This window comes from Labrus bergylta, chromosome 4, assembly GCF_963930695.1.
Source record: "Labrus bergylta chromosome 4, fLabBer1.1, whole genome shotgun sequence".
Taxonomy (NCBI): Eukaryota; Metazoa; Chordata; class Actinopteri; order Labriformes; family Labridae; genus Labrus; species Labrus bergylta.
The window spans coordinates 413,521-434,694 of NC_089198.1; the positions used below are offsets into that span (position 1 = coordinate 413,521).

The 21,174-nt window shown below is 44.4% G+C and overlaps 2 protein-coding genes across 52 annotated transcripts in view; one reads left to right on the top strand and one right to left on the bottom strand.

Annotated features, from left to right (window-relative positions):
* The first annotated feature begins 531 nt into the window (after positions 1-531).
* fastk (Fas-activated serine/threonine kinase) lies at positions 532-18,845 on the top strand. Of its 50 annotated transcripts, none has more exons than XR_010666253.1 (14): positions 532-686; positions 1,122-1,968; positions 3,887-4,211; positions 6,974-7,161; positions 7,595-7,743; positions 7,819-8,035; positions 13,962-14,121; positions 15,872-15,963; positions 16,775-17,477; positions 17,544-17,658; positions 17,910-18,293; positions 18,331-18,367; positions 18,417-18,441; positions 18,491-18,845. XR_010666253.1 is itself a non-coding variant. In XM_065953439.1 (11 exons), the coding sequence occupies exons 2-11, from the start codon at positions 1,164-1,166 to the stop codon at positions 17,994-17,996; spliced, it is 2,841 nt and encodes a 946-aa protein (XP_065809511.1). In that variant the 5' UTR covers positions 532-686; positions 1,122-1,163; the 3' UTR covers positions 17,997-18,845. The 50 variants fall into 50 exon arrangements, 1 of the variants encoding a protein (XP_065809511.1); XR_010666260.1 differs by having other exon boundaries at positions 17,910-18,280; positions 18,343-18,367; XR_010666262.1 differs by having other exon boundaries at positions 17,910-18,255.
* Positions 18,846-19,161: 316 nt separating this feature from the next.
* ubtfl (upstream binding transcription factor, like) overlaps positions 19,162-21,174 on the bottom strand; it is a 17,631-nt gene continuing 15,618 nt past the window's right edge. For both annotated transcript variants that reach the window (XM_065953441.1, XM_065953440.1), the window contains exons 18-20: positions 19,886-20,023; positions 19,699-19,806; positions 19,162-19,623 (exon numbers count right to left, since the gene is read on the bottom strand). In XM_065953441.1, the coding sequence (XP_065809513.1) occupies positions 19,564-19,623; positions 19,699-19,806; positions 19,886-20,023 (306 nt within the window). In that variant the 3' untranslated portion in view covers positions 19,162-19,563. The remainder of the gene's footprint in view (positions 19,624-19,698; positions 19,807-19,885; positions 20,024-21,174) is intronic.

Here is a 21,174-nt window from a genome sequence, read left to right on the forward strand (position 1 = left end):
CTTTACATTTTAAATGTGTTCAAACCAAAACTTTACATTTTAAATGTGTTCAAACCAAAGCTTTACATTTTAAATGTGTTCAAACCAAAGCTTTACATTTTAAATGTGTTCAAATCAAAGCTTTACATTTTAAATGTGTTCAAACCAAAGCTTTACATTTTAAATGTGTTCAAACCAAAACTTTACATTTTAAATGTGTTCAAATCAAAACTTTACATTTTAAATGTGTTCAAACCAAAACTTTACATTTTAAATGTGTTCAAACCAAAACTTTACATTTTAAATGTGTTCAAATCAAAACTTTACATTTTAAATGTGTTCAAACCAAAACTTTACATTTTAAATGTGTTCAAATCAAAACTTTACATTTTAAATGTGTTCAAACCAAAACTTTACATTTTAAATGTGTTCAAACTTTGAATAAACATTTGGTGTTTTCGGTCATTAAATGAAGTTCATGAGAGACAGAGCTGTGGACAGCTGGTGCAGCCTCCCGTCCACAAGGTGGCGATGAAACTACAACCAGAGAAGAAGAAGAAGAAGAAGAGCAGCAGAGCAGCAGAGCAGCAGACAGGGGGCGCTGTCGGACAGCAGGTGCATGCCGGGAGCTGCAGGATGGAGTGTGCGGGCTGTGTGGAGGAATGATCCCCGCTGAACACTGAGGAGCTGTGTCCGGTAGACATGAGGTAACACACTGTCACCCGGTGTTTAACCCGGGTTTACCCGGGTTAAACACCGGGTTAAACACGAGTTAACCCCCGGTAATAACCACGTTAACCGACAGAATGATGCTAACATGCTAACAGAGCAGCTTAGCTTTGGTTAGCTTGTTTATGTCGGCTCAGTTCGGATATGAAGCTAACATGCTAACTGTGTTAGCATCACGGTCTGTGACATTGAGTTTATCTGTTAGCCTGCTAACTGCTAACAGGCTAACAGACTGACAGCCGTCACATAATGTATGACGTCATCAACCGTGTGTGTGTGTGTGTGTGTGTGTGTGTGTGTGTGTGTGTGTGTGTGTGTGTGTGTGTGTGTGTGTGTGTGTGTGTGTGTGTGTGTGTGTGTGTGTGTGTGTGTGTGTGTGTGTGTGTGTGTGTGTGTGTGTGTGTGTTCTGCAGGAGTTCTGAGTTGTTGCCTCCCGGCGGCTGGGCTGTTGGACTATGCTCCTTTTGTCCACTGGGTGGCGCCTCCTGAGCCAAGCTCGCCGCCTCCCTCCTTGCCCGCCCTGCCCGACCCTTAAGTCTGCTGCCATGTACACCCCCCGCCTCTACAACACCACAGGCGGAGGGGGAGGAGGAAGTGGGGTCAAACAGGGTCGGAGGGCGGGGCTAGCCGTGCTCGAGGCCCCCCATCCGCCTCACCTTTCCCACCACTCTCACGCGGCGTCCCCTTCCCCGGCCTACCCGCTGTATCAGGGGCGCCCTGACGCCCACCGAGGAGCGCACTTCCACCACCACTACCACCCCCATCCTCACCCCCAGCCGCACCCAGCTCATCTAGCCCCACCCCCTCTGACCGCCCACTACCAGCACCACGCCCACTTCCACACGTATGGAGGGGCGGCGCCTCCTGGAGGCGGGCCGGCCAGCAGCAGCAAGAAGAAAACGTGGAACTTCATCCACGAAAAGATGAGTTACGACACGTTCTTCACCATGAAGCGTCTGATCGAGCGCTCGCGGCGGCCCGACGAGGTGCTGCGCTGGGTCACCCAGAACCCCGCCAAGATCTCCCACAACCACTACCCCGTCGCCCTGCAGAAGATCGGACAGCTGCTGCAGGCACCGCCACTTTTGCGGGGTGGCGGGGACGATAGCGAGGCGTTGGGAGGAGTGGTGGAGGGCGCAGCCAGACGTCAGATCCTGGAGCATCAGGACTTTCAGACACTCTGCAACGCCATCGTCAACGACTGCGCCAAGTTTGACAACTTCAGCATCGTCAACTGTCTGTACGCCGTAGCTGCACTCGGTGAGTCCTGTCTCCAGGTGTGATGTCATCATGTCAGGTGTGATGTCATCAGGTCATCTTTCAGCTGTCAGGTGTGATGTCATCTTTCAGCTGTCAGGTGTGATGTCATCAGGTCATCTTTCAGCTGTCAGGTGTGATGTCATCTTTCAGCTGTCAGGTGTGATGTCATCAGGTCATCTTTCAGCTGTCAGGTGTGATGTCATCTTTCAGCTGTCAGGTGTGATGTCATCTTTCAGCTGTCAGGTGTGATGTCATCTTTCAGCTGTCAGGTGTGATGTCATCTTTCAGCTGTCAGGTGTGATGTCATCTTTCAGCTGTCAGGTGTGATGTCATCAGGTCATCTTTCAGCTGTCAGGTGTGATGTCATCTTTCAGCTGTCAGGTGTGATGTCATCAGGTCATCTTTCAGCTGTCAGGTGTGATGTCATCAGGTCATCTTTCAGCTGTCAGGTGTGATGTCATCTTTCAGCTGTCAGGTGTGATGTCATCAGGTCATCTTTCAGCTGTCAGGTGTGATGTCATCAGGTCATCTTTCAGCTGTCAGGTGTGATGTCATCAGGTCATCTTTCAGCTGTCAGGTGTGATGTCATCTTTCAGCTGTCAGGTGTGATGTCATCAGGTCATCTTTCAGCTGTCAGGTGTGATGTCATCTTTCAGCTGTCAGGTGTGATGTCATCTTTCAGCTGTCAGGTGTGATGTCATCAGGTCATCTTTCAGCTGTCAGGTGTGATGTCATCTTTCAGCTGTCAGGTGTGATGTCATCTTTCAGCTGTCAGGTGTGATGTCATCAGGTCATCTTTCAGCTGTCAGGTGTGATGTCATCTTTCAGCTGTCAGGTGTGATGTCATCAGGTCATCTTTCAGCTGTCAGGTGTGATGTCATCAGGTCATCTTTCAGCTGTCAGGTGTGATGTCATCTTTCAGCTGTCAGGTGTGATGTCATCAGGTCATCTTTCAGCTGTCAGGTGTGATGTCATTAGGTCATCTTTCAGCTGTCAGGTGTGATGTCATCATGTCAGGTGTGATGTCATCATGTCATCTATTAGCTGTCAGGTGTGATGTCATCAGGTCATCTTTCAGCTGTCAGGTGTGATGTCATCAGGTCATCTTTCAGCTGTCAGGTGTGATGTCATCAGGTCATCTTTCAGCTGTCAGGTGTGATGTCATCATGTCAGGTGTGATGTCATCATGTCATCTATTAGCTGTCAGGTGTGATGTCGTCATGTCATCTATTAGCTGTCAGGTGTGATGTCATCTTTCAGCTGTCAGGTGTGATGTCATCATGTCAGGTGTGATGTCATCATGTCAGGTGTGATGTCATCTTTCAGCTGTCAGGTGTGATGTCATCAGGTCATCTTTCAGCTGTCAGGTGTGATGTCATCATGTCAGATGTGATGTCATCAGGTCATCTTTCAGCTGTCAGGTGTGATGTCATCAGGTCATCTTTCAGCTGTCAGGTGTGATGTCATCATGTCAGATGTGATGTCATCAGGTCATCTTTCAGCTGTCAGGTGTGATGTCATCAGGTCATCTTTCAGCTGTCAGGTGTGATGTCATCAGGTCATCTTTCAGCTGGCAGGTGTGATGTCATCAGGTCATCTTTCAGCTGACAGGTGTGATGTCATCTTTCAGCTGTCAGGTGTGATGTCATCATGTCAGATGTGATGTCATCAGGTCATCTTTCAGCTGTCAGGTGTGATGTCATCTTTCAGCTGTCAGGTGTGATGTCATCAGGTCATCTTTCAGCTGGCAGGTGTGATGTCATCAGGTCAACTTTCAGCTGGCAGGTGTGATGTCATCTTTCAGCTGTCAGGTGTGATGTCATCTTTCAGCTGGCAGGTGTGATGTCATCTTTCAGCTGTCAGGTGTGATGTCATCTTTCAGCTGTCAGGTGTGATGTCATCATGTCCCTCTCCACAGGTCTCCCCAGCGACTCTCAGGTGGTCCAGGTGTTGGAGGCGGAGTCTCAGTCCAGACTGAACCAGTTTAACCAGAAGGACGTGTCCATGGTGTTCAGCTCCAGTATGAAGCTTCACCCGGGCAGCACGCACCCGCTCACCGAGGCGTGCCTCGCCGGCCTGGAGAAGAACCTGGAGAGAGAGCGCCACCCACAGACGCTCTTCCTGCTCCTGTCCTACTACAGACTTAAGTGGCGCTCGCTGCAGCCGCAGGACTCTAGCCCCGCTGCAGGGGGCGCTAACAATACCAGCACGCCTCCAAACCCTGACCAGCTGCTCGCCAACAGGTGAGAGATCAACAATGAGTTCTCCAGCTGTGACATCACAGCTTGCCACATTACAGCCTGCTGTCAGAGAGACGGTTAGCGATTGCTGTGTTGGGCAGTAATATTCCAGTTACTCACACAAACCTTATTGTTGTTGTTATTACATTTTATTTAAAATACAACAATCCCCAGATTGATTTCATCACGTCAGCCAAGCAGGAAGGCAGCGAGCATCATGGTTACCAGGTTTAAAGTTTTCCTGTGGGGCTTCACTAACAACACAAGAACAACAACAACACAACAACAACAACGTGAAGCTCATGTAAATAAACCCCACCAATGGCGGCCGCAGACGATAGCTGTAGCTCTACAAAACAACCAAGACTGGATTTTAACAGTGGACAGCTACAAGCGAAAAAGAACTAATGAAACGAAAAGTAACATAAGGAGTAATGTAACATGTTACTGTTGACAGAGAGTGATAAATAAAGTAACATCAGGAGTAATGTAACATGTTACTGTTGACAGAGAGTGATAAATAAAGTAACATCAGGATTAATGTAACATGTTACTGTTGACAGAGAGTGATAAATAAAGTAACATCAGGAGTAATGTAACATGTTACTGTTGACAGAGAGTGATAAATAAAGTAACATCAGGAGTAATGTAACATGTTACTGTTGACAGAGAGTGATAAATAAAGTAACATCAGGAGTAATGTAACATGTTACTGTTGACAGAGTAATAAATAAAGTAACATCAGGAGTAATGTAACATGTTACTGTTGACAGAGAGTGATAAATAAAGTAACATAAGAAGTAATGTAACATGTTACTGTTGACAGAGAGTGATAAATAAAGTAACATCAGGAGTAATGTAACATGTTACTGTTGACAGAGTGATAAATAAAGTAACATCAGGAGTAATGTAACATGTTAATGTTGACAGAGTGATAAATAAAGTAACATCAGGAGTAATGTAACATGTTACTGTTGACAGAGAGTGATAAATAAAGTAACATAAGGAGTAATGTAACATGTTACTGTTGACAGAGAGTGATAAATAAAGTAACATCAGGAGTAATGTAACATGTTACTGTTGATAGAGTGATAAATAAAGTAACATCAGGAGTAATGTAACATGTTACTGTTGACAGAGAGTGATAAATAAAGTAACATAAGGAGTAATGTAACATGTTACTGTTGACAGAGAGTGATAAATAAAGTAACATAAGGAGTAATGTAACATGTTACTGTTGACAGAGTGATAAATAAAGTAACATCAGGAGTAATGTAACATGTTACTGTTGACAGAGTGATAAATAAAGTAACATAAGAAGTAATGTAACATGTTACTGTTGACAGAGAGTGATAAATAAAGTAACATAAGGAGTAATGTAACATGTTACTGTTGACAGAGAGTGATAAATAAAGTAACATAAGGAGTAATGTAACATGTTACTGTTGACAGAGAGTGATAAATAAAGTAACATAAGGAGTAATGTAACATGTTACTGTTGACAGAGTGATAAATAAAGTAACATCAGGAGTAATGTAACATGTTACTGTTGACAGAGTGATAAATAAAGTAACATAAGAAGTAATGTAACATGTTACTGTTGACAGAGAGTGATAAATAAAGTAACATAAGGAGTAATGTAACATGTTACTGTTGACAAAGTAATAAATAAAGTAACATCAGGAGTAATGTAACATGTTACTGTTGACAGGGAGTGATAAATAAAGTAACATAAGGAGTAATGTAACATGTTACTGTTGACAGAGAGTGATAAATAAAGTAACATAAGGAGTAATGTAACATGTTACTGTTGACAGAGTGATAAATAAAGTAACATCAGGAGTAATGTAACATGTTACTGTTGACAGAGTGATAAATAAAGTAACATAAGAAGTAATGTAACATGTTACTGTTGACAGAGAGTGATAAATAAAGTAACATAAGGAGTAATGTAACATGTTACTGTTGACAAAGTAATAAATAAAGTAACATCAGGAGTAATGTAACATGTTACTGTTGACAGGGAGTGATAAATAAAGTAACATCAGGAGTAATGTAACATGTTACTGTTGACAGGGAGTGATAAATAAAGTAACATCAGGAGTAATGTAACATGTTACTGTTGACAGAGTAATAAATAAAGTAACATCAGGAGTAATGTAATGTGTTACTGTTGACAGGGAGTGATAAATAAAGTAACATAAGGAGTAATGTAACATGTTACTGTTGACAAAGTAATAAATAAAGTAACATCAGGAGTAATGTAACATGTTACTGTTGACAGAGTAATAAATAAAGTAACATCAGGAGTAATGTAACATGTTACTGTTGACAGAGTGATAAATAAAGTAACATCAGGATTAATGTAACATGTTACTGTTGACAGAGTAATAAATAAAGTAACATCAGGAGTAATGTAACATGTTACTGTTGACAGAGTAATAAATAAAGTAACATAAGGATTAATGTAACATGTTACTGTTGACAGGGAGTGATAAATAAAGTAACATAAGGAGTAATGTAACATGTTACTGTTGACAGGGAGTGATAAATAAAGTAACATAAGGAGTAATGTAACATGTTACTGTTGACAAAGTAATAAATAAAGTAACATAAGGAGTAAAGTAACATAAGAAGTAATGTAACACTGGCGAGCGCTGTCTCAGGTTACTGGATGTAACTGCAGTTCTATGAGTTTGAGGAACACTTGATGAGGAGGGGGGGTTGAAGCACTCTGACGCATGTTTCTGTCCCGTGTCTTTCAGGAAGATCCTGCGTCTGGTCAAACACACTCTGGCGAGCGTGAGCGGCGTTCGTGACCAGGAGATGGTGCTGCTGGATGAGATGTTGGCGGCGTGCGCTCGGGAGGCTAGCAACAAGAGTCTAGAGTTGATCTTTAGTTCTCACCTGTTCTACCAGAACAGACAGGAGAGGTTCATCAGCAGCCTGGCAGGTGAGCTCTGTGACACCAGGTCACGTGACCCGGACTCAGTCGGTCACGTGACCCGGACTCAGTCGGTCTCACGTGACCGACTGAGTCCGGGTCACGTGACCTGGACTCAGTCGGTCACGTGACCCGGACTCAGTCGGTCTCACGTGACCGACTGAGTCCGGGTCACGTGACCTGGACTCAGTCGGTCACGTGAATCCGGGTCACGTGACCTGGACTCACGTGACCGACTGAGTCCGGGTCACGTGACCTGGACTCAGTCCACTCGGTGACGTTCCCGGGCTCAGTCGGTCACGTGACCTGGACTCAGTCCACTCGGTGACGTTCCCGGGCTCAGTCGGTCACGTGACCCGGGCTCAGTCGGTCACGTGACCCAGACTCAGTCGGTCGGTCATGTTCCCGGCTCAGTCAGTGACCTGTCGTTGCTCCCTAACAGATGAGTTGCCAAAGAAGGTGGACAGCATCACTCCATACACGATGGCTTTGATCGCTAAGTACATTGCTCGCCATCGCCTAAGAGAGACTCGACTGCTGGACACCATCGCAGACTTCCTGGTGAAGAAGGCCGAGTACCTGGACAGCAAAGTGAGCTGGGTAACCGAGGTCATGTGACCTTCAGCCCCTCTGTACCGCCCTCTACAGGTGTTTCTGTGTCCTCAGGTGATCCAGAAGCTGGTGTTCCCGTTCAGCAGGATGAGTTACCGTCCGTCCAGCGAGCAGCAGTTCTTCTCTCGTCTCGAAGAAGTTGTTGAACTGAAGGCGCTCAGCTCGCCGCTCGCCACTGTCAACATCCTCATGTCGCTGTTCCAGCTCGGACACTTCCCAGGCCCTGTGATGCACCGCGTCTTCTCCTCCGCCTTCATCAGCAACGTCACCAGTCAGTACGACACACAGACAGCAAGCAACCAGCAACACACTTTAAAACAACCAGCAACACACTTTAAAACAACCAGCAACACAGCTAGCAACCAGCAACACACATGTTAAAACAACCAGCAACTCACATTAAAACAACCAGCAACTCACATTAAAACAACCAGCAACACAGCTAGCAACCAGCAACACACATGTTAAAACAACCAGCAACTCACGTTAAAACAACCAGCAACTCACGTTAAAACAACCAGCAACACAAGTTAAAACAACCAGCGACACACATTAAAACAACCAGCAACACAGCTAGCAACCAGCAACACACATGTTAAAACAACCAGCAACTCACGTTAAAACAACCAGCAAAACACATTAAAACAACCAGCAACTCACGTTAAAACAACCAGCAACTCACGTTAAAACAACCAGCAACTCACGTTAAAACAACCAGCAACTCACGTTAAAACAACCAGCAACTCACGTTAAAACAACCAGCAACTCACGTTAAAACAACCAGCAACTCACGTTAAAACAACCAGCAACTCACGTTAAAACAACCAGCAACACACGTTAAAACAACCAGCAACACACATTAAAACAACCAGCAACTCACGTTAAAACAACCAGCAACTCACGTTAAAACAACCAGCAACACACATTAAAACAACCAGCAACTCACGTTAAAACAACCAGCAACACACGTTAAAACAACCAGCAACTCACGTTAAAACAACCAGCAACACACGTTAAAACAACCAGCAACACACATTAAAACAACCAGCAACTCACATTAAAACAACCAGCAACACACATTAAAACAACCAGCAACTCACGTTAAAACAACCAGCAACACACATTAAAACAACCAGCAACACACATTAAAACAACCAGCAACACAGCTAGCAACCAGCAACACACATGTTAAAACAACCAGCAACTCACGTTAAAACAACCAGCAACACACGTTAAAACAACCAGCAACACACATTAAAACAACCAGCAACACACATTAAAACAACCAGCAACTCACATTAAAACAACCAGCAACACACATTAAAACAACCAGCAACTCACATTAAAACAACCAGCAACTCACATTAAAACAACCAGCAACACAGCTAGCAACCAGCAACTCGCATGTTAAAACAACCAGCAACACACATTAAAACAACCAGCAACACACATTAAAACAACCAGCAACTCACATTAAAACAACCAGCAACTCACATTAAAACAACCAGCAACACAGCTAGCAACCAGCAACTCGCATGTTAAAACAACCAGCAACACACGTTAAAACAACCAGCAACACACATTAAAACAACCAGCAACACACATTAAAACAACCAGCAACTCACATTAAAACAACCAGCAACACATGTTAAAACAACCAGCAACACACATTAAAACAACCAGCAACTCACATTAAAACAACCAGCAACACACGTTAAAACAACCAGCAACTCACGTTAAAACAACCAGCAACACGCATTAAAACAACCAGCAACTCACGTTAAAACAACCAGCAACACACATTAAAACAACCAGCAACTCACATTAAAACAACCAGCAACACACATTAAAACAACCAGCAACACACATTAAAACAACCAGCAACTCACGTTAAAACAACCAGCAACACACATTAAAACAACCAGCAACTCACATTAAAACAACCAGCAACACATGTTAAAACAACCAGCAACACACATTAAAACAACCAGCAACTCACATTAAAACAACCAGCAACACACGTTAAAACAACCAGCAACTCACGTTAAAACAACCAGCAACACACATTAAAACAACCAGCAACACACATTAAAACAACCAGCAACTCACATTAAAACAACCAGCAACACATGTTAAAACAACCAGCAACACACATTAAAACAACCAGCAACACACATTAAAACAACCAGCAACTCACATTAAAACAACCAGCAACTCACATTAAAACAACCAGCAACACAGCTAGCAACCAGCAACTCGCATGTTAAAACAACCAGCAACACACGTTAAAACAACCAGCAACACACATTAAAACAACCAGCAACACACATTAAAACAACCAGCAACTCACATTAAAACAACCAGCAACACATGTTAAAACAACCAGCAACACACATTAAAACAACCAGCAACTCACATTAAAACAACCAGCAACACACGTTAAAACAACCAGCAACTCACGTTAAAACAACCAGCAACACGCATTAAAACAACCAGCAACTCACGTTAAAACAACCAGCAACTCACGTTAAAACAACCAGCAACACACGTTAAAACAACCAGCAACACACATTAAAACAACCAGCAACTCACATTAAAACAACCAGCAACACACATTAAAACAACCAGCAACACAGCTAGCAACCAGCAACACACATGTTAAAACAACCAGCAACTCACGTTAAAACAACCAGCAACACACATTAAAACAACCAGCAACTCACATTAAAACAACCAGCAACTCACATTAAAACAACCAGCAACACAGCTAGCAACCAGCAACTCGCATGTTAAAACAACCAGCAACACACATGTTAAAACAACTAGCAACACACATGTTAAAACAACCAGCAACTCGCATGTTAAAACAACCAGCAACACATATGTTAAAACAACCAGCAACACACATGTTAAAACAACCAGCAACACACATGTTAAAACAACCAGCAACATACATGTTAAAACAACCAGCAACACACATTAAAACAACTAGCAACCAGCAACACACATGTTAAAACAACCAGCAACACATATGTTAAAACAACCAGCAACACATATGTTAAAACAACCAGCAACACACATTAAAACAACCAGCAACCAGCAACACACACGTTAAAACAACCAGCAACACAGCTAGCAACCAGCAACTCACATGTTAAAACAACCAGCAACATAGCTAGCAACCAGCAACTCACACGTTAAAACAACCGGCAACTCACACGTTAAAACAACCAGCAACACGCATTAAAACAGCCAGCAACACGCATGTTAAAACAACCAGCAACACGCATGTTAAAACAACCAGCAACACGCATGTTAAAACAACCAGCAACACGCATGTTAAAACAACCAGCAACACGCATGTTAAAACAACCAGCAACACGCATGTTAAAACAACCAGCAACACGCATGTTAAAACAGCCAGCAACACGCATGTTAAAACAACCAGCAACACGCATGTTAAAACAACCAGCAACACGCATGTTAAAACAACCAGCAACACGCATGTTAAAACAACCAGCAACACACATGTTAAAACAACCAGCAACACGCATGTTAAAACAACCAGCAACACGCATTAAAACAGCCAGCAACACGCATGTTAAAACAACCAGCAACACGCATGTTAAAACAACCAGCAACACGCATGTTAAAACAACCAGCAACACATGTTAAAACAACCAGCAACACATGTTTAAACAACCAGCAACACATATTAAAACAACCAGCAACACACATTAAAACAACCAGCAACACATGTTTAAACAACCAGCAACACACTTTAAAACAACCAGCAACACATGTTAAAACAACCAGCAACACACGTTAAAACAACCAGCAACACACACGTTAAAACAACCAGCAACTCACACGTTAAAACAACCAGCAACACATGTTAAAACAACCAGCAACACACACGTTAAAACAACCAGCAACACACACGTTAAAACAACCAGCAACTCACACGTTAAAACAACCAGCAACACATGTTAAAACAACCAGCAACACACACGTTAAAACAACCAGCAACTCACACGTTAAAACAACCAGCAACACATGTTAAAACAACCAGCAACACACACGTTAAAACAACCAGCAACACACGTTAAAACAACCAGCAACACACACGTTAAAACAACCAGCAACTCACACGTTAAAACAACCAGCAACACATGTTAAAACAACCAGCAACTCTCATGTTAAAACAACCAGCAACACACACGTTAAAACAACCAGCAAACACGCATGTTAAAACAACCAGCAACACTCAGCTAGCAACCAGCAACTCGCATGTTAAAACAACCAGCAAACACGCATGTTAAAACAACCAGCAACTCACACGTTAAAACAACCAGCAACACACACATTAAAACAACCAGCAACACACATTAAAACAACCAGCAACACACATTAAAACAACCAGCAACACACATTAAAACAACCGGCAACACACACGTTAAAACAACCGGCAACACGCACGTTAAAACAACCGGCAACTCGTACGTTAAAACAACCGGCAACTCGCACGTTAAAACAACCAGCAACACATATTAAAACAACCAGCAACACACATTAAAACAACCGGCAACACACATGTTAAAACAACCAGCAACACACATTAAAACAACCGGCAACACACATGTTAAAACAACCAGCAACACACATTAAAACAACCGGCAACACACATGTTAAAACAACCGGCAACACACATGTTATAACAACCGGCAACACAGCTAGCAATCAGCAACACACACGTTAAAACAACCAGCAACACAGCTAGCAACCAGCAACAGCAACACGCATGTTAAAACAACCAGCAACACATATGTTAAAACAACCAGCAACTCACATGTTAAAACAACCAGCAACTCACATGTTAAAACAACCAGCAACTCACATGTTAAAACAACCAGCAACACACATGTTAAAACAACCAGCAACACACATGTTAAAACAACCAGCAACACACATTAAAACAACTAGCAACCAGCAACTCACATGTTAAAACAACCAGCAACACACATGTTAAAACAACCAGCAACTCACATGTTAAAACAACCAGCAACACACATGTTAAAACAACCAGCAACACACATGTTAAAACAACCAGCAACACACATTAAAACAACTAGCAACCAGCAACACACACGTTAAAACAACCAGCAACACAGCTAGCAACCAGCAACTCACATGTTAAAACAACCAGCAACATAGCTAGCAACCAGCAACTCACACGTTAAAACAACCAGTAACTCACATGTTAAAACAACCAGCAACTCACATGTTAAAACAACCAGCAACACACACATTAAAACAACCAGCAACACACATTAAAACAACCAGCAACACACATTAAAACAACCAGCAACACACACGTTAAAACAACCGGCAACACGCACGTTAAAACAACCGGCAACTCGTACGTTAAAACAACCTGCAACTCGCACGTTAAAACAACCAGCAACACATATTAAAACAACCAGCAACACACATTAAAACAACCAGCAACACACATGTTAAAACAACCAGCAACACACATATTAAAACAACCAGGAAAACACATGTTAAAACAACCAGCAACACACATGTTAAAACAACCAGCAACACACATGTTAAAACAACCAGCAACACACATGTTAAAACAACCAGCAACTCACACGTTAAAATAACCAGCAACACGCATGTTAAAACAACCAGGAAAACACATGTTAAAACAACCAGCAACACACATGTTAAAACAACCAGCAACTCACATGTTAAAACAACCAGCAACTCACACGTTAAAACAACCAGCAACACGCATGTTAAAACAACCAGCAACTCACATGTTAAAACAACCAGCAACTCACACGTTAAAACAACCAGCAACACACACGTTAAAACAACCAGCAACACACATGTTAAAACAACCAGCAACTCACGTTAAAACAACCAGCAACTCACATGTTAAAACAACCAGCAACACACGTTAAAACAACCAGCAACTCACATGTTAAAACAACCAGCAACTCACACGTTAAAACAACCAGCAACTCACAAAAAAAAAGCAGGCAACAATGGAGGCAACCCAACCAGTAAGACAACACTCCCAGTTGGCTGTAGACGTTGCCCCACATGTCAGAAGTTGTTCAGTGACTGGATATACATCACTAACAGTACCAGGTGTGTTGTTTTGTCTTGGCCCCGCCCCCTCACAGACAGTCCGTACGCTCTGATCGTGAGGCGATACCTGTCTCTGCTGGATGCTGCTGTGGAGCTGGAGTTCAGGGACTACAGTGGACCCCGACTGCAGGACTCACACAAGGTGCTGATGTTTGACCACGCCCTGACTGCTGACGAGGTCAACCGCAAGTACAGGTAAATATGAACAGGTTCAGACTGGTTTGAGCTGGTCCTGGTGGTTTAAGCTGGTCCTGATGGTTTGAGCTGGTCCTGATGGTTTGAGCTGGTCCTGATGGTTTGATCTGATTCTAATGGTTTGAGCTGGTCCTGATGGTTTGAGCTGGTCCTGGTGGTTTGATCTGATTCTAATGGTTTGAGCTGGTCCTGATGGTTTGAGCTGGTCCTGGTGGTTTGATCTGATTCTAATGGTTTGAGCTGGTCCTGATGGTTTGAGCTGGTCGTGGTGGTTTGAGCTGGTCCTGGTGGTTTGATCTGATTCTAATGGTTTAAGCTGGTCCTGATGGTTTGAGCTGGTCCTGGTGGTTTGATCTGATTCTAATGGTTTGAGCTGGTCCTGATGGTTTGAGCTGGTCCTGGTGGTTTGATCTGATTCTAATGGTTTGAGCTGGTCCTGATGGTTTGAGCTGGTCGTGGTGGTTTGATCTGATTCTAATGGTTTGAGCTGGTCCTGATGGTTTGAGCTGGTCGTGGTGGTTTGATCTGATTCTAATGGTTTAAGCTGGTCCTGATGGTTTGAGCTGGTCCTGGTGGTTTGATCTGATTCTAATGGTTTGAGCTGGTCCTGGTGGTTTGATCTGATTCTAATGGTTTAAGCTGGTCCTGGTGGTTTAATCTGATTCTAATGGTTTAAGCTGGTCCTGATGGTTTGAGCTGATTCTAATGGTTTGAGCTGGTCCTGATGGTTTGAGATGGTCCTGGTGGTTTGATCTGATTCTAATGGTTTAAGCTGGTCCTGATGGTTTGAGCTGGTCCTGGTGGTTTGAGCTGGTCCTGGTGGTTTGATCTGATTCTAATGGTTTAAGCTGGTCCTGATGGTTTGAGCTGGTCCTGATGATTTGATCTGATTCTAATGGTTTGAGCTGGTCCTGATGGTTTAAGCTGGTCCTGGTGGTTTGAGCTGGTCCTGATGGTTTGAGCTGGTCCTGATGGTTTGAGCTGGTCCTGATGGTTTGATCTGATTCTAATGGTTTGAGCTGGTCCTGATGGTTTGAGCTGGTCCTGATGGTTTGAGCTGGTCCTGATGGTTTGAGCTGATTCTAATGGTTTGAGCTGGTCCTGATGGTTTAAGCTGGTCCTGATGGTTTGAGCTGGTCCTGATGGTTTGAGCTGATTCTAATGGTTTGAGCTGGTCCTGATGGTTTAAGCTGGTCCTGATGGTTTGAGCTGGTCCTGATAGTTTGATCTGATTCTAATGGTTTGAGCTGGTCCTGATAGTTTGATCTGATTCTAATGGTTTGAGCTGGTCCTGATAGTTTGATCTGATTCTAATGGTTTGAGCTGGTCCTGATGGTTTGAGCTGGTCCTGATGGTTTGAGCTGGTCCTGATGGTTTGAGCTGGTCCTGATAGTTTGATCTGATTCTAATGGTTTGAGCTGGTCCTGATGGTTTGAGCTGGTCCTGATGGTTTGAGCTGGTCCTGATAGTTTGATCTGATTCTAATGGTTTGAGCTGGTCCTGATGGTTTGAGCTGGTCCTGATGGTTTGAGCTGGTCCTGATGGTTTGAGCTGGTCCTGATAGTTTGAGCTGGTCCTGATAGTTTGATCTGATTCTAATGGTTTGAGCTGGTCCTGATGGTTTGAGCTGGTCCTGATGGTTTGAGCTGGTCCTGATAGTTTGATCTGATTCTAATGGTTTGAGCTGGTCCTGATGGTTTGAGCTGGTCCTGATGGTTTGATCTGGTTCTGATGTCTTTTTCTCTTTCAGTTATAAAGGTCTGGTGGCCGAGGCTCTGAGACAGCTGGTGGGAGAACACAACTACAAACAGGACGAAGTACTTCCCCCTGGGTACTACACAGGTACTACACACTGATACTACTCACTGATACTACAAAATTGGTTTGGTTGATTGATTGTTTGTTGACTGATTTGTTGATTTATTGACTGGTTGGTTGTCTGTCTGGTTGTTTGATTGACTGTTTGGTTGGTTGTCTGTCTGGTTGTTTGATTGACTGTTTGGTTGGTTGTCTGTCTGGTTGTTTGATTGACTGTTTGGTTGGTTGATTGCCTGGTTGTTTGGTTGACTGATTTGTTGATTTGTTGCCTGGTTGGTTGATTGGTTTGTTGGTTGGTTGTTCGATTGACTGTTTGGTTGGTTGTCTGTCTGGTTGTTCGATTGACTGTTTGGTTGACTGATTTGTTGCCTGGTTGGTTGGTTGGTTGTTCGATTGACCGTTTGGTTGGTTGATTGATTGGTTGTCTGTCTGGTTGTTCGATTGACTGGTTGGTTGGCTGATTGGTTGGTTGTCTGTCTGGTTGTTCGGTTGACTGTTTGGTTGACTGATTTGTTGCCTGGTTGGTTGGTTGGTTGGTTGTCTGTCTGGTTGTTCGATTGACTGGTTGGTTGGTTGGTTGATTGTCTGTCTGGTTGTTCGATTGACTGTTTGGTTGACTGATTTGTTGCCTGGTTGGTTGATTGGTTGGTTGTCTGTCTGGTTGTTCGGTTGACTGTTTGGTTGACTGATTTGTTGCCTGGTTGGTTGGTTGTCTGTCTGGTTGTTCGATTGACTGTTTGGTTGGTTGGTTGGTTGACTGATTTGTTGATTTGTTGCCTGGTTGGTTGTTTGGTTGACTTGTTAGTTGACTAGTTGTTGGTTACCTTGTCTGCAGATTTTGTGTTGTGGATCGACAGTTCTGGTCGGGTTCTGCCCATCAGGACTGGAGCAGGTTTATCTCTGACCGTTGTCCCGCCGTCCTGCGTTGCTGTGGCAGCTAAGCCTGCAGATGGGTCTGTTGCCATAATGACCTCAGAGTTCCAGAAATTCTCTCCGTTTGCTGCTCTGGTGGAGGGGGCAGAGCAGCCAGGTCAGGGGGGCGAGGCAATGGGCGTGAACATAGAGTCCAGATCCTTCCTGCCCCACCACATCCGCAGCACCACAGGGGCCACAGCAGCCCCTGGGCCCCAGCGGTTAGGTAGTAATGGGGGCTCCCTGGATTACGGCCCCTACTACGGCCCCCCTGCAGAGTTCTACTCGGGTCTGCCCAAGGAGCACTCTCTGGAGAGCCAGGACAGCTCCACACTCAGCAGCCCCCCTTCCGACAGCCTGGCACAGCCAGGGGCTCCTGGACCTGCAGGGGCACCAGCACCGGACTCACTCTTCCAGTTTTCAATTGGGAAGATCCTCGAGGACAAGGGGGGGGCAGGGACCCAGGGGGGCAAGGGGATAGACTGCGAGCTGCCTGGATTCTACGAGGGAGCAACATACCCCGAGGGGCCTGGGGCTGACAGAGAGCCCCCCTCACCCCCACAGCTCCAACCCCCTGAGAGGACCGAGTCAGATGACCCCCCCACAGAACAGAGGGCCATCAGGAGGTGAGTTAGGCTCGGTACCAGTAATCCAGATCAAATAGAACCAGGACTCACTGTGTGTTTCTGCAGGGTCATCATGTCCGTCAACGACAAGTGGCACTACTGCCACAACTCCGAGGTCCTGGTGGGCTCCAGGGCCATGAGGGACCGCCACCTGAGGCTGCTGGGATACATCATCCTGCAGGTCAGACCCCGCCCACACCGCGCCAACACGTGTATATAACTCTGACCACGCCCACCTTTATATTACTGTGACCACACCCACCTTTACATTACTCTGACTCTGCCCACGACCCACCTGACTCCGCCCACCTTTACATTACCCATTACTCTCGGTGTGTCACAGTGTGTGTCACAGTGTGTGTCACAGTGTGTCTCAGTGTGTCTCTGTGTCTTAAGGTGACCTGTGTCTTCTTGCTTATTGTCCCCTCTCAGCTGCCATACCACGAGCTGGAGAAACTGAACGGCATCGAGGACGTGAAGCAGTACCTGCACAAGAAGCTTCTGGACGTCCCTCTATGACGCTGTGTGTGTGTGTGTGTGTGTGTGTGTGTTTGAATCTTGTTTATTGGGCTGAACATCCTGTCAGTCGTCCATGAGGGCAGAGAGAGACACGTGTGTTCAGGTTACACTTGCAATTATCACTAAATGATTTGACTTCATTTAAAGCAAAAGTTAGTGAGAGATGATTGACAGCTGACTCAAAGTCTAAAACAGGGGGAGTTATCAGGTGGAGTGTCAGGTGGAGTGATCAGGTGGAGTGATCAGGTGGAGTGATCAGGTGGAGTGTCAGGTGGAGTGATCAGGTGGAGTGATCAGGTGGAGTGATCAGGTGGAGTGTCAGGTGGAGTGTCAGGTGGAGTGTCAGGTGGAGTGTCAGGTGGAGTGATCAGGTGGAGTGATCAGGTGGAGTGTCAGGTGGAGTGTCAGGTGGAGTGTCAGGTGGAGTGTCAGGTGGAGTGATCAGGTGGAGTGATCAGGTGGAGTGTCAGGTGGAGTGTCAGGTGGAGTGTCAGGTGGAGTGTCAGGCTGCTGTCTTCTTAATCAGATGCTGAAATCTGAATTTCTATAACGATGAACTTTAACTGACAGAGTACAAAATCCATCAGGACCCGACCATCTGAAGTCTGGGTTTCAGTCACATGTTTGATCCTGGAGGAGAATTCAAGCTGTGATCAGACTCTGAAGCACTCAAACGTCCTCACTCTGGAAATGTTCGTTGAACGCATCACGAGTGAGTTGTAGTCCTTGAACATTGTTTTTGCTCAACGCAGGCTGATTGGTCGCTGTGTGGATGAGCAAACATTAATTCTTCTTTTGGGGCGGGTTGGAGTCTCTTTTTATAAAGTTTGGTAACCATGGTAACAACGATGCATGTGTGGAACTGTTTTTTTTTTTTCTTCTGGCGTCACTGTTTTATAAACCGAGCTGATAGTGAGACATGGGGGATTTTGAGTCAAGAGCAGGGGCTGATGGGGAGGAGGGTTATTAATGTGGGGTCAAAGGTCAGATTATTTATTTGTGTATCAGGTGGAAAGAAAAAAAAAGTTTGTTTATATTCTAAAAATCTATTAAATCAAATAAAAGCTGAAATAATTCTAAACGTTTGTTTACTTTCTCCAGGGTGTTGGGGGACTGTGTGATGTCATGGTGTGTTTGAGCACTGCAGGAAATCAGACCACAGAAATGAGAAAAAAAGTGCTTTTATTTGTTTATAATTTTCTCCGGCAGGCGGCTGATTGGAGGCTGAACACTGGCTCCTCCCTTAACAGTAAATAACACTACCAATAGGCTCCGCCCCTCCCCCTGCCTTTCAAACTGTACAACCCCGCCCCTTCATCACTCCACAAAAATAAAACAAGTCTCCACCCGTCTGAAATGTCAGTCAGATAAAAACCAACAAACACTCGATAAAAACAGAAACACGAGTAACAAAACGCTCGGCCAGGCTCCACCCCTTTTAGATGGAAGGTGGGAGGGGTAAGTGTGAGCTCCATCTGACATCACTTATTGGTCTGCCACGGTGATTGGCACATGAGGAGGCGTGGCCTGCACAGCCTTTCCTCTCCAATGAGGTGAAGGGGCGGGGCTAGTCAGAGTCCGAGTCGCTGGATTCTTCAGAGGAAGACTGATCTTCGTCGTCCTCGTTCTGAGGACACAAAAAACACATTGAAGTTTAAATGCTTTATTCTTAAAGGATGTTTAAAAGGAAGTGAACCTTCACCTCATCATCTTCATCATCGTCTTCACTGTCTGTGGATCCTGACGTCTCATCGTCTTCATCAGAGTCTGACGAGTCGCTCTTCTCCTCGTCTGAGTCCGACATGTCCTGCTGGAGGACAAACACACGACTTGACCATCGTGAAACCCCCGACATCGACTTTACATCAGAGAACTACAAAGAGTGTTACCTTTGCACGGTACGCCATCGCCCTCTTGGCCACCCCGACCGTCTGCGTGACAGCTCTCGAGCTCGCCGCCTTCCCTTTTGCCGTCACTCGGACTTTAGCTCCGGGACTAGTGCGGACTTTAGCGGTGCTGCGACGTTTCTGATAAACAAACAAACACACAGACGTTAGTAAACAAACAAACACGGACACACTGAGACGTTAGTAAACAAACAAACACGGACACACTGAGACGTTAGTAAACAAACAAACACGGACACACTGAGACGTTAGTAAACAAACAAACATGGACACACTGAAACGTTAGTAAACAAACAAACATGGACACACTGAAACGTTAGTAAACAAACAAACATGGACACACTGCGATGTTAGTAAACAAACAAACACGGACACACTGAGACGTTAGTAAACAACAAACACGGACACACTGAGACGTTAGTAAACAACAAACACGGACACACTGAGACGTTAGTAAACAACAAACACGGACACACTGAGACGTTAGTAAACAAACAAACATGGACACACTGAGACGTTAGTAAACAACAAACACGGACACACTGAGACGTTAGTAAACAAACAAACATGGACACACTGCGATGTTAGTAAACAAACAAACACGGACACACTGAGACGTTAGTAAACAACAAACACGGACACACTGAGACGTTAGTAAACAAACAAACATGGACACACTGAGACGTTAGTAAACAAACAAACACGGACACACTGAGACGTTAGTAAACAACAAACACGGACACACTGAGACGTTAGTAAACAACAAACACGGACACACTGAGACGTTAGTAAACAAACAAACATGGACACACTGAGACGTTAGTAAACAAACAAACATGGACACACTGCGATGTTAGTAAACAAACAAACACGGACACACTGAGACGTTAGTAAACAACAAACACGGACACACTGAGACGTTAGTAAACAAACAAACATGGACACACTGCGATGTTAGTAAACAAACAAACACGGACACACTGAGACGTTAGTAAACAACAAACACGGACACACTGAGACGTTAGTAAACAAACAAACACGGACACACTGAGACGTTAGTAAACAACAAACACGGACACACTGAGACGTTAGTAAACAAACAAACATGGACACACTGCGATGTTAGTAAACAAACAAACACGGACACACTGAGACGTTAGTAAACAACAAACACGGACACACTGAGACGTTAGTAAACAAACAAACATGGACACACTGAGACGTTAGTAAACAAACAAACATGGACACACTGAAACATTAGTAAACAAACA